General features: G+C 42.5%; 1 protein-coding gene across 4 annotated transcripts in view; it reads right to left on the bottom strand.

Annotated features, from left to right (window-relative positions):
• mark4a (MAP/microtubule affinity-regulating kinase 4a) overlaps positions 1 to 13,167 on the bottom strand; it is a 33,002-nt gene that overhangs the window by 7,248 nt on the left and 12,587 nt on the right. For 2 of the 4 annotated variants that reach the window (XM_005454579.4, XM_005454581.4), the window contains exons 6-15: positions 9,981 to 10,051; positions 9,831 to 9,887; positions 9,140 to 9,376; positions 6,589 to 6,708; positions 6,407 to 6,506; positions 6,194 to 6,303; positions 5,127 to 5,313; positions 4,648 to 4,874; positions 3,873 to 3,976; positions 1,194 to 1,478 (exon numbers count right to left, since the gene is read on the bottom strand). In XM_005454579.4, the coding sequence (XP_005454636.1) occupies positions 1,194 to 1,478; positions 3,873 to 3,976; positions 4,648 to 4,874; positions 5,127 to 5,313; positions 6,194 to 6,303; positions 6,407 to 6,506; positions 6,589 to 6,708; positions 9,140 to 9,376; positions 9,831 to 9,887; positions 9,981 to 10,051 (1,498 nt within the window). The remainder of the gene's footprint in view (positions 1 to 1,193; positions 1,479 to 3,872; positions 3,977 to 4,647; positions 4,875 to 5,126; positions 5,314 to 6,193; positions 6,304 to 6,406; positions 6,507 to 6,588; positions 6,709 to 9,139; positions 9,377 to 9,830; positions 9,888 to 9,980; positions 10,052 to 13,167) is intronic. The other 2 variants (XM_005454580.4, XM_005454582.4) reach the window with 1 other exon arrangement.

Here is a 13,167-nt window from a genome sequence, read left to right on the forward strand (position 1 = left end):
CTGTAATCACAGCCAAACCAATTTACTCACGAACAAATAAAACACTGAAAGCCAAACAATAGCATTTTTAAGTTATCTAAGTGACTTATATATCATCTTTAACCTGAGTAGTGAAAGACCGCGGGGGGTTTGAAAACGATGTGCTGAGAGTTTGCTGTTTGCTCCGGCTAGCTATCGAGCTGGTGGGTAACAGATGTCTCAGAAAACGTTGGAGTACTTCTGCAAATATGTGATGTCTTGATAAATAAATAAATAAAAGTTTACACAGCTACATTCTCGCCTGAAAATATCTTAAAAGTTTATTTTGTGACCCAGAAAGAGTAAGAGTAATATTAAAACTAAGTAGTATTGTTGGAAACTGGAATTGGCTGGGCCGTGCTATGAATTCTGGGATATTGTGGGCCACGAAGGATACACCCGACCCATCCTTCAAATCTGGGGAAAAGGAGGACGCACTTGGAGGAGTCTACGAATTTGGACAGCCTTCGTCGCGTCGCTGTGACGTAATCGGCCTACAAATGTGGCCTCAGGAGGATGAATTTGGACACCCCTATTATGTTCTTAATAAGTAGTAACTGCTAACGTCGTAGCAAGTGGTTTCCACAAATGTATGACGCAGGGAGAAGCTGTGAGTCTGCTTCTGTTAAAAGTAAAAAAGAAACACAGCTCCAGCTTTCTTAAAAAGACTACAGCTTGTATAGAGTATAGCTTATGTCAGTGGTTAAGGATACAGCTAACAGAACTACACTTACTTACTACAAGCTACTGTGTTCAAAGCCTAACCACTGAAAACTTCAAGTCACTCAGGAAATGAACAGTTGGTTGATTTTACTTGAGTTTGTAATACTTAAAAAACTTGAAGGCGTTTGGAGGTGAACTAGAGGACAGCTTTTATAATGTGCTTCTAGTCTTTATGCTAAGATAAGCTAATGTCTCATAGCTCATTTATATTTAAAGCATACATATGCCATGCTATTAAATGTTCTTATCTTGAGCCATTACTTTAAACAATATCATTCTATTGATTATTTATTGTCCTATCACTTGCAGAAGAGGCGGCTTGTACAAAGAGCAGTTTCCCCAGGCTGTCAATGCTTTCCTGGTTAAATCAAAAAAGTTTTGATTTCATCACACTGTAATGTTTCTTGTATTCAGCAGTACCTCTTTACAGATCACACCTAGTGCAAGTCTACCTGCGAGTGAGTTTCGAGGTCAGCTTGGTGAAGAGGTTGGAGGTGGCCCTGGTGCGGGCATGGGTCAATGGGCTGGCGTCATGGTGCGACAGAGTGGGTGAAGTGGGCGGGGCTGAGTAGACCGGGGGACCACGATCCCTCAGCTGTCCCCCGTGAAAGGTGCTGCGGATTGTGGAGCCTCGGGTCAGGCGGCATCGGTCTGAGGAGGAAGAGGAGCCTGCAGCTCCGGCTGCAGCAATGCTGAGCGTGGAGGGAGAGGCTGCCGGCATGCGGTGGCCCAGGGAACTGGAGCGAGGAAGAAAAATAAACAGGATTTAGTCTTTGGTCTTATTGACTTATAACTTTTGATAATCCGGTCTTTGAGTCTGACGTCATTAGCTGTTTCCGGGTTCAAACTCCGCCTCTGGTCCCAAAATCAAACAAACACTGACAAACTGTCTAAATTCATCTTAATAAAATGATCAGTTTGGCTTCTTTACAAGGTGTAACAATTAAGTTTAACATCCAGGCATCCATGAAAGCAGGATTTATGGAGTTTAACAGCGTAGGGAGTTAGCTCGCTAGTTTCCATTTAAAGATGATATCCCATGTCCTGACTGAAGGATTTCTGAAAAAATTAAAGGGTACACAATTAAAAGGTACAGCAGTGACGTTTGTAGGGTTACTGAAGCGGGACTAGCTGGTATGTAATGATGTGCTATGTGGTGGTTAGCATAACATAAACACATTAGCACAGTGAAGCTGGAGGATGAACGCTAACTTTTTTCCACTCGATAAAAGTTAAAGCGAGGGTTCCCGATGGTTAGGGACAAATGCAATCGCATGGCAGGATGCTGTAAACGGGCCAACTTCAGTCAGGAGAACAGCTGAGATAATCCATCCACAATACGAGGTTAGTCATTAATGTACTGCTGCATGGGTCAACGCGTTAACGAGCTAACCGTGCTAACAGGTTGACGCCGTGCAGCCCCACGCACGGAGCGATCTGCGGTAACTCGCATACGGAGATTTGCCGCGTTAATGCGGTTATGGCGTCAATGTCATTTTAACAAGATTAACACTGACAGCACTAATCGTAAGGTTTTAAAAACTGAGCTTTAAAACATGCTGCTGATGAATAGTGGTAAAAAAAAAAAATCACAGTTAATTTTGCAAATTGGCCCCATTATCAACAAGACAACCAAGTCATGGTTAAAAGGATGTCGTATTCATTTCCAAACGTACCAATATGTTGGCATCTTCGACTCTGTCTCCACCATCTCCAAACCATACATCACAGCAGGTCATTACCATCTTCTAAACCTTTTCCCTCTTGCTGCTGTCCCACCACACACCTCACTGTCCTCATACATGTCCTGCACCACCCACATACTTTTCTGCCACTCCTCCTCATGCTGTACCACAGTTCCTCTCTTGGCACCCTATCACATCCTTTCTCTAGATCCACAAAGACACAGTGAAGCTCATTCTGACCTTCTCTATAATATATCCCAAAGCAAACATCCCATCTGTAGTGCTCACTGATCGTCACCTGTCTTCTTAACCGAGCTTCAACAACCATAGTTTCATGGTCGACCTTTTCCCTCAGCTCTGTACATGACCCTTGTTCTAAAAAAAGCATACCAGCACACTTCTACTTCATTCCTTGAGGATCCTTTCACTCAGACTGTGTTAAGCAATCTGGTCAAAAACTCGACTGCCCTCTCTGCTAGACGTTTTCATATCTCTACAGGTATGTTAATTAGACTGAGCCCCTTTTCATTTTTCATCCCCTTCAAGATGCCCTCCTTACTAACCCCCTTCATTTCTTATTTCAATCGTTTTCCTCCATCTGTGCTCCTCTCTCTCTCATTTTCTACATACATCAGCTCCTCAATATACTCTTTCCATCTTCTCAACACACTCTTGTCACTTGTTAGCCCATTTCCATCTCTATCCTTAATTATCCCATCCTTAATTACAGCTCTGTCTCGCTGCATAGCCAATCGATACAAGTCTTTTTCTCCTTCCTTGGTGTCCAGCCTCGCATGCAGCTAACTATAAGCCTCATCCTTTGCCTTGCCTCTCAGTGCTCCTGTCTACTTTCTCCTTCTTCCTGACTGCCTACTTTTTCTTTGCTAACCTCTTCCTTTAAATATTGTTCTGTACTTCATCCTGAACTATCTCAATCCTTCTTGAACTCTGTGAAACACTCTTCCTTCATCAACTTCCACCACTTAATCCTTGCCTCTGCCTTTACGTACTTCCTCTTCTTGGCCAAAGCGATCCTATAGACCTCGATCCTGACACAGATACAGTATCAGCCAGCCCTCTCACCTCCACATTCCTGCTTTCTCTTTTCCTATTGCTGCCTCCCAATATGCCTTCCACCTCTCCTCTTCCTTTGTCTTTGGTCAACAGCACCACATTGACTGATTCGGTATGGTAATCTCTTGCTTTAGGATCTGCATATTTGATTCAGCCAAGATTTTATGCTGGATGCCCTCCCTGACATAACCCTCACCCTCACCAGGACACTGACTTGTGGTGCCCTGTGACTCAGTTTGTAAATATTATCAGAACAAAGGACTAAAGCACCAATCCAATCCACCTTCCTTTGAAGGTTAATGTTACCAAATATCTGCTACCTGCTTAATGTCTCTGTGAATCTGTACGACTGCTGACGACACAAAGTGGTACCTGTTGTCTTTGCCGTTCTGCAGAAGAGAGTGTCTATCAGTTCCTGAACGGTCGGTGCACACATATGTATTCCGGCGTGTCATGGCGCTTCCGGGGATGTTATTCTATTCGAGGAGAAGAATAATTTCAGAACACAGAGGTGTTGAGGAATTTAAACTGTGATTCATACAGTGAAGCCGTACTGTAATGCAACTCCATGATCTGTACTGAACTTTGACATTTTACAAAGATATCTGTTGGAGCTACATTGGAAGCAGACAGGACTACGGCTGAGTGAATATAAAACACCTAGAATGCATTTTTTAAATGTTACAATATTTATTACAATTTACAGACCTCGAACAAACCATTTTAACCTTGTAACAACATGAAAACAAGATTTGTTTCTAACAATCTACCTTAAAAAAAGGTAGACAAAAAAAATATAGTTTATATATATATAGTTTTAAGGAAACAAAAGCCATAGCTTCACGATTATGTAAATAATTCTTTTATGCCTTTCTTTGTTTTCCATTATATATACAAAGGTTGAGTGCTTCCTGCTCTTGGCTCTGTATGATGTCCTTCTGACTATACACAGCACAAGGTTTGTGTTTTTTTAACTTGTCTAAGAAGCTGTACAACCTTAATGACTACTTATCTCGGAGCTAACAGTAGTAAAACTATACTTGCTGAGGAGTAGTGAAGACCAATTTTCCGATTCTTGCAGTAAAAACCTATGCCCTTGGTTTGATGCCCAGGTTTCTGCTTCTTGAAGAGTAAATGTGTCACTTACCGTGGTGGCAGTCATGTCTTTGCGACGGTCTGGGATTTCAGACTTGTTGGGGTTGTTGGCACTGCTAACCATTGGACTAGAGGGAGGCAGGCTGCGGCTGCCCATCACACTGCAGCTAGCCTTGCGCGGAGGCATCCTTCCCTCCCGCAGTTCCCGGTCGCCCGTGCTGGTTGGGCTCCGCTTGGGGTGCATGACGGGCATGGAGGGCCCGCCTTTGTTGTGGAGGACAGCAGAGCACAGACACACAGAAATTCATATAAAGAATATTCTGTAGATGACTGGGTGAAAGCAGAGCTGTCACAACAGTGCTTACAGACCTAAATAAGCCCCTCATTTGAATAACTGCAAATTTACTAGAAAACTTGTCTCCTTGTCATATCAGCCGAGACCCAATGACAGGTTGTGGTCACTGGACAACAAGGAGGTTCGTGGTTCCAGATTTCATCATAGCTCAGAAAGAGTTTAGAAAAGAGACTCACAGAAGTCACTGTGTCGTCGCTGCCTGTGGTAGGTGGAGGCACTACGCTGAGTCTTGCTATGTGACGAAGAGGTGGAGGAGGAGGAGGAGCCAGTGGCTGAGGAGTGCTTGTTGGTCCCGTTGGTGATGGGGCTGGGTCGTACCCTCGCCAGGGACAGGCTACTAGCAGTGCGGGCGTCACTGCCATCCTATAATGTCCCAGTGATATTGGATAGAACGGTGTTAGAAAGTGTGACAGTGCAGAGTGTTTGAAGAGATAAGAGGGAGATGGCATGGTATGTAATGATTTCAGAAACAAAGATTTGAGTCAGAATTTGGAATAAGGGCTCTGAGAAGAGATATGAAAAAGAGATTTTTGAAAACACACAACAAACAATTAAATAATATTTATAATAATTATTTTGTCCCATTGGACCCATTGATCCTAGCCAGATACCGTCCGCGTCGATATGCACTGCAACACTGTCTGAGCTAAGAAGAATGTGTGGCTATCTGGCTACAGTACATCCCACCTACTGAGACTTCAAAGCCAGAATTACCATCTAACGACATTACTTGAGTGAGCCAATCATCCCATAATCAAACTGTTCCCTGCTGCTAATAACCAGGGGCAAACTTGCCTTTATGTTGTTTATCTACAAGCCTGGTAAAGACATCATACTATTCTAAACTAGGCCAACTTAAACACTGATGCAAACTCTGGTTTATGGTCATACATTTTAAAGAGTTTTGGATATTAGAAAGAAAAGTTAAACGATTCCAATTCTTGCTGATCCAGTGCTAACATCTGCACCACCCTACAGGCTGGAAAGGCGGTGAAGTGGTTAGCACTGTTTCCTCACAGTCCAAAGGTTCTTGGTCTGGATCTCTTGTTTGCAGTGTGCATGTTCTCTGTGTGCGTTTAAACCAGAAACTTCATCCAAAGGTAAATTGTTGATTCTAAACTGGTTATGTGTGATGATGGAAGGTAGATAAAGCATTGAAGCGCTGTGTGGAAAAGGTTAATAAGCCTTATAGTGAAATATGCATAAATAAATAATACAGGTAAGATACATCTACAGAACTCACATCGCCTTTGCGGCCAAGCAGTAGGTAGGTAGCGGTGACCTCGTTATATTTTTGATTAAGCAGAGAGTCTTTGATTTCCTCTGGAGTGAAGCCCATCCCGACCATAACCTCTGAACCAAACAAATAAACAAAGATGAAGGTAAGAAAACACAGATGACCTTGTATCCTAATTACATAGACCTCAGTGGACAAGCTGACAGCCCACTGACTCACCGATGCGAGCTGGATCACTGTAGTCCTCAACAGGTTCTATATGAGGCTTCAGTTCATCCCCCTCGTACCCTGCATTTATCCACTTGTCCTTCATGACTTGCTGTAGAAAGGGAAACACAGAAGAGCTTCACATTAGCGGGAATTTCACAAAACGTCTGCTCTGTTGATTGTGCGACGCTCACCTCGAGCGTGCAGCGTTTGGCGGGATTGAGCACCAGGAATCGGCGAAGGATGCCTTCACAGTCTGTGGACATATAAAAGGGCACGCGGTACTTTCCCCTCAGCACGCGCTCCCTCAGCTCCTGTTGGCCACATCAAATACATGTTTTTCCATATTTCCTTCAGCATAATCCGAGAAGAACAAGACCAGGTCATTCATGTTTATTAGCAATAGTGACATATGTGACAAATTAAACATACATGGGTCTCTATCCTTCCTTTAGTGGAGCTCTGGGAGGAGCGAGGCATTCATTGCCAACTATTAAATTTGAGATAAAAGTTCTATTTTTCATTTTATATTCAGCATGGCCCACTACACGGAGTAATGATATTACAAACAGAGAGAAGACTGATGATGATGCCTTAGTGTACAAACCATCTGAATGGAGTCCTTCCATGCTGCCAATAGTCTAGCTACATTTGCCACATCCTTTCCTCTGACAGCTGTTTACCTTGATTCTGCAGGCATTATGGTATGTCAAAAAAGATGCTGCTGAAACGGTAATGGCTGTGAACTGCTAAAATCTGCAAACATACACTAAATGAAACAGTAGATAAAATTACATAAATGAGAAGAAGGTTGAAAAAAGCAGTCTTGAACTCAGCAACACTGTACTATTGTTCAAACTCTTTTTAATTTTAGCAGTATGTATGTATTTTTGGACATATTAAATAACTAGCCTGCTTCCTGAGAAATGCATCACCAACAAGAAGCACTCTGAGAGCCCAAACCGCCGCCAAGGCAGCTCTCTCTCTGGGCAGTATTTTAATGAAATGGAAATAGAAATGGAATTGGTGAGGTCAGAGGTCAAATGTGACATCATATTTGGATGCAAACTACAAGGTGAAGGCCTGTTAAAATGATATGTGACATCTCCAGCACATATTGTGAACATAAGCAAATACACACATTTGTTTTAACATTTGTGATTCTTTTATTTTTATCACTTAGAGAAATTAGAAAACATCAGAAATGCAAAACGCAAGAAAGAAATCATAATCATGTGCTTGTTCTTACTGCAATGTGGAAACTGCACAGAGAGTACACCGCTCCACTTGCTGCCAGATGGACAGACCAGATATCTACAACAGTTGTCAGCATTTTACAGCATTCAACAGTTTTTAGAGGCCTCAGTAGCTGAATGGCAACATTTATATTTGTCTATTAGCTGATTAAATATGAACTGAATACACCATCATTTTAAATACTATCAGTTCAGTAGTGTGAGGGCCTCCTTGTCACGGTTCTGGGTCAGTTTCGACCCAGTATTTTGTGTTCCTTATGTTTTGGTTTATTTTGCAGGTTGGAGTGTTTTGGGGTTGTCTGGTGTTTTGATTATTTGTGATACATTATATTACTGTGATTCTGGTTTAGGGTTTTGTGTTCTCATGTTTTGTGTGAGTTTAGTTCTGTGTCCTGTCTGCGTCCTCGTGTAGTGATCTCTTGTTTCCTGTTTTATTGTGAAGGTCTCCGTCTCATGTGAGTGTGTTCAGTTTTACCCCTGTCTCCTCTTGCTGAGTTTGTTTCTCTGTGTGTATTTAAGTCGCGTCTTCTGTCTTTGTAGTTGCTGGTCCGTCTGTGTATCCACCCTGCTTCATCTGTGTGCTTCCCTGCTGTCCGTCGTCATTCTCCGCTGCTCATCCTCCTTCATGTTCAGGTCCTGGTTTGTGTTCAGTAGTTTAGTTGTTCTCAGTTCAGGTAGTCTTTGCTCCGTTCGCCATTTGTCCATTTTATTTTGTGTTTAATAAACCACCCTCACACCTTTACAAGTGCCTGGATCCTCCTTTATTTCCTACACGGCTCATCTCACTCGCCGTGACACTCCTAATCAATCCTAACTTTCTTTTGTAAATAAATGCATTTTGACTGTTTTGGCATTTATAATGTCTGATATGTATGTGCCACCCACACAGTCTACATTTTAATAAACATGCACCGATCAGCCACAACACGGCTGACTGGTGTGCTGCCAAAACCCCTGACATGTCAGGGGATGGATACAGGACCTCTGCGGGAGTCCTTTGGTGTCTGGCACTGGAATGCTACTTGGGCATCCTTTGTGGATCCTCCAAACAAGCATCTGTGGTTCAGGATCATTTGGTGCATTCAGAGGATGCTTGGTTAAATTTGAATCAGAGGATATTGCATGTTCAGTCAGCAGCTAACTGTCCTGTTTTTGAGCAATGTCTGAGGTATGGGAGGTGGTATGGGTCTTGAAATGACGATTTGGAAGTGCAAGGAGGGCTGTTTGATCTGCAAATAACCCACTTCCCACCCATTTAGGTGGGTGGTACTTGTCAAAGTTAGTTTCACATGAATGCTGTGATGCAAGGTTTCACAGCCCAACATTGCATTGTAACTAGATGATCAACGTTACTGAATAAATCAGTGATTTTAATGTTGTGACGTACTAATGCATGAAAACCTATCATTGCTACAATAAACCACCGATGAAAACTCAAGTATCCCAGACAGACAAACAGACGGATAGTTTCCTCCAGCCTTCCACTTGCCTTCAGATTCTGCCCATCGAAGGGCAGCGAGCCGCTGACCAGCGTGTAGAGGATGACTCCCAGACTCCAGACGTCTACCTCGGGCCCGTCATACTTCTTTCCTTGGAAAAGCTCAGGCGCAGCATAGGGCGGTGAGCCACAGAACGTGTCCAGTTTGTTGCCCAGGGTGAACTCATTGCTGAAGCCGAAGTCGGCAATCTTGATGTTGGCATCGGCGTCCAGCAGAAGGTTCTCTGCCTGACTCACACATCCATTCATGCAGAGGAGGAAGCAGAGACGGACAGCAGGATGGAAAGGACAAGGAAGAACAGGAAAGATGGATGGGGCAGAAGAGAGAGTAGAGTGAGAATAAAGTTGTACTGAATACAAAGAGTGCAAAGGGGACAGACGAGGAGAGGGAAGTTGTACTTGTGTGTTATCCACTAACCCACAAGTTCAACTGGACATGACTTATATATGTCACTGTGCCCACTGTGCATTTGCACATCCTACCCTCCCATACTAAAAAAAACCCCACCCTCTTCACTCATCAGTGTGATTAAAAACCCTTTACAGAGACATAGATTAAGACTAGTCAGAGATTACAACTTTGAGTTCAGGGTAATCTGTCAGTGAAATAAATTTTCTAGTCCTAGACTAGCCTTAATCCCCCTCTGAAAGTTGCCCAAGACATTCCTCTGAGCTTCCTCACCTTCAAATCTCTATGGACAATGTTCTTCGTGTGGCAGTAGTGGACAGCAGAAACAATCTGTGGACATAGAAAGACAGACACCCTTGAAGTACCGACAAGGAAAAGCAACAAATGGTGTAACGTTGACACCGAGAGGTAATGTATTCATACTTGTCGAAATTTGGCTCTTGCTTCAACTTCCTTCATTCTCCCATGAGACACGAGGTAGTCAAAAACTTCACCTGTGAGGAGCATATCAGCACATCGGTCAGGTAACAAAGTCAGAAGCTGCGGTTAGCTAAGTAAACACTGCTGATGTATACGGTCACATTAATCACATCATCAGCTTTTAATATTTAATAAAGGTGCAAGTACTGTAAGTTCATTTTAATATCAACAAATCATGCAATTGCATGAAAACATATAATAAACATATAATACATGCAGACTAAAGGAAGAGTTTGACATTTTAGGAAATGAACTTTCTTGCCATGAGAACCACTGAGGCTTAACAGAAGAGGGTAGCAACTACCGTGGCTCTGTCCAAAGGTGATGAAAATCCATGTGAGAATAGTTTTAAGGTTTATCTTGTTTGATAAGACCAGACTACAACTTTGGAAAGACTAAATAATACTTTCTTCTGTATGCTGAGGTGTTGTGATGCTACAGTACTAATAGGCCTGGTATGCACATTAGCTTAAAGTGGCTAAAATTAGCAAATCCTCCTAAAAATGACTGTCTGTAACAATGACTGGATATTTCTCAAAGATATTTAAAAAAATAAAATTGTTTCATGGTCAAACTGACACAAATTCACTGACATGTATTTAATATTTTTGTTAGGCGTTCCCAGTTTATGTGACCTGTATCCACATGGTTGCCATCTATGGCAGCCTCCAGCCATAACAACTACTAACAACACCAAGGAACATCCATAACTACTGAAGCCATTAGGTACAGGTCTGGTGATGTGGGCCATAAAAACTTGATTAAAGTCTTTTCTGCACCCTACTTCAATATCACAATTATCTCACTTGACATTTTTAGAGACAGAATGGTAAATGGCCTGTATTTGTATAGCGCTTTACTAGTCCCTAAGGACCCCAAAGCGCTTTACACATCCAGTCATCCACCCATTCACACACTGGTGATGGCAAGCTACATTGTAGCCACCCTGGGGCGCACTGACAGAGGCGAGGCTGCCGGACACTGGCGCCACCGGGCCCTCTGACCACCACCAGTAGGCAACGGGTGAAGTGTCTTGCCCAAGGACACAACGACCGAGACTGTCCAAGCCAAGGCTCGAACCGGCAACCTTCCGATTACAAGGCGAACTCCCAACTGTTGAGCCACGATCGTCCCTGACGCCTCCTGACACCTTCTAACATATAATGAAATAACAGAGCTAACTGCTTAATCCCAAAAACAATCAACATGTTCAGTTTTAATACTTTCTAAGCTCTTTCTTGTGTGACCACATCGATGAAAGCAGAAGGTTTGACCACACTTTTCCCAGCAGTGATGATTTTGTCCACAAAAATACAATATAACTTTTTATGTAATATAAAAATGTCACATCGTAATATCATTGCTATAGTGACACCATGTGTATATCTTCAGTAGTGTGTACGACACTACTAAGCATAAATCTGGGAAATCTTTTTAATACCTAAAAAAAGGAGCTACTTCAACAAATCTGAAACAAAGCACAGTACTTGGCAAAATATCCAAGAAAACTATCCCTGCAGTGGAAAAAAACAAACATATTTTACCACTTGAGGCAAAAACACACCACAGAGTACAACCAGGCTATGAAGGAGGAAATACTAGCAGCTGGTGATGTGTCACCCAAAGTAAACATATGACTCCACTGAGCGTCCCTGGAGCACTCTCTAGGTGCGCCCCATATGACAGGAAGAGCAAACAGTGGATGGAAATTACTGATGCGGTGAGATGGAGGAAAAACAGGGCTTTATGTAAATGGTTAAAAAGTTTGACCGAGGATGCAACAGCAGCTGGCAGAAAATACTTTTCAGTTCTATTAGGAGACAAAATTATGCAACTCCTGAGGAGTTACAGGGTTTACTTGTTAAGCAGTTATTTTACCATTTTTTACACATTTTACTAAGGAAAAATCATTCGATGGAACTGAACGTGCTTTATTGATACACAGAATTCAATGAAGCTATTTGGCAATTACACTCTGATGAAATCCCAGCGGTGACAGGGATTAGGGCCCTGCTCCCTGGAGTCTAGAAGCTGGTGGTGGAAATGAAGATGGAGGCTTTGATAGAGCCTAAGTAACATGGGAGAGGCGGAGATGGGAAGAAAGGTGCATCACACGAAGGCGTCTGCGAGGGAGAACGACAGGTGATCGGTGAGATTTAACGTAAGCAGAGTGGAGGCTGATTGGGCTGAGGAAGGCAGGCAGAAAGATGATTGGACTGGACCACAGCTGCCGCAATGAGCTTTAAAGCGTGGGAAAGTGGAAGTGATGTAATGCTTAGATTAGCCACCAAACACATGGGAAGCAGACAGATGTGTGACTACAGATCTTCCTTATTGAACTTACGCATAAGCTTCATTTCTATTGGAAACACCACTTTTGCACTTACATTTGACTTATGCTGTGTCACAGGCAATAATACTGTGTAACTACTAATATATTGCTCCTGCTGCCCTATTTCAGTAGATTTACTCTTAAAATTAGTAGTTATGTCATCAATGTCAGTAGGGAAAGGATGGAAAATGGATTGCTAGATGCAAGCATCAAGAAAATGTTCACTATTTTCTTTCAATATTGTAAAAAATATGATCATAAATTTTATTGACATACTGTGACATGATTTAGAATTTTTATGATCTAGCCCTTTTCCCAGGAGTGCATGCCCCAGCAAATTCACCACCAGTGTTAGACAGTACAAGGCTGAGAGAAATGTGAAAAACAAGACCTACAGACTCTACAGGGCTTAGTTATCATTTTAAATGTTAAAGTTCAGTCCCAAAAAGAATGAATGAGTATGGCTTGTTTGGAAGGGTTGGCAAGAGAAAGCCCCTTTATTATAAAAAGCCCACAAGACTTCTGGAACAATGTCCTTTGTACAGATGAGACCAAAGTGAAGATGTTTGGCCTGTCGCTACATTTTTAGAAAACCAAACAGCATATCGGCAAAAACACCTTGCATCAGCTGTTAAGCCTGAGGGTGGAGGGTTGATGATCTGGGCTTGTTCTGCAGCCACAGGACCTGAACAACATGCAGTCACCAAGTCAACCACGAAATCCTCTGAATGCCAAAATTTTAGAGTCAAAGGTCAGTTTGTCTGACAGCTAAAGTTAAAACTGAGTCATGCAACAGCA

The sequence above is a fragment of the Oreochromis niloticus genome, linkage group LG10 (genome assembly GCF_001858045.2).
Source record: "Oreochromis niloticus isolate F11D_XX linkage group LG10, O_niloticus_UMD_NMBU, whole genome shotgun sequence".
In the NCBI taxonomy this organism is placed as follows: domain Eukaryota; kingdom Metazoa; phylum Chordata; class Actinopteri; order Cichliformes; family Cichlidae; genus Oreochromis; species Oreochromis niloticus.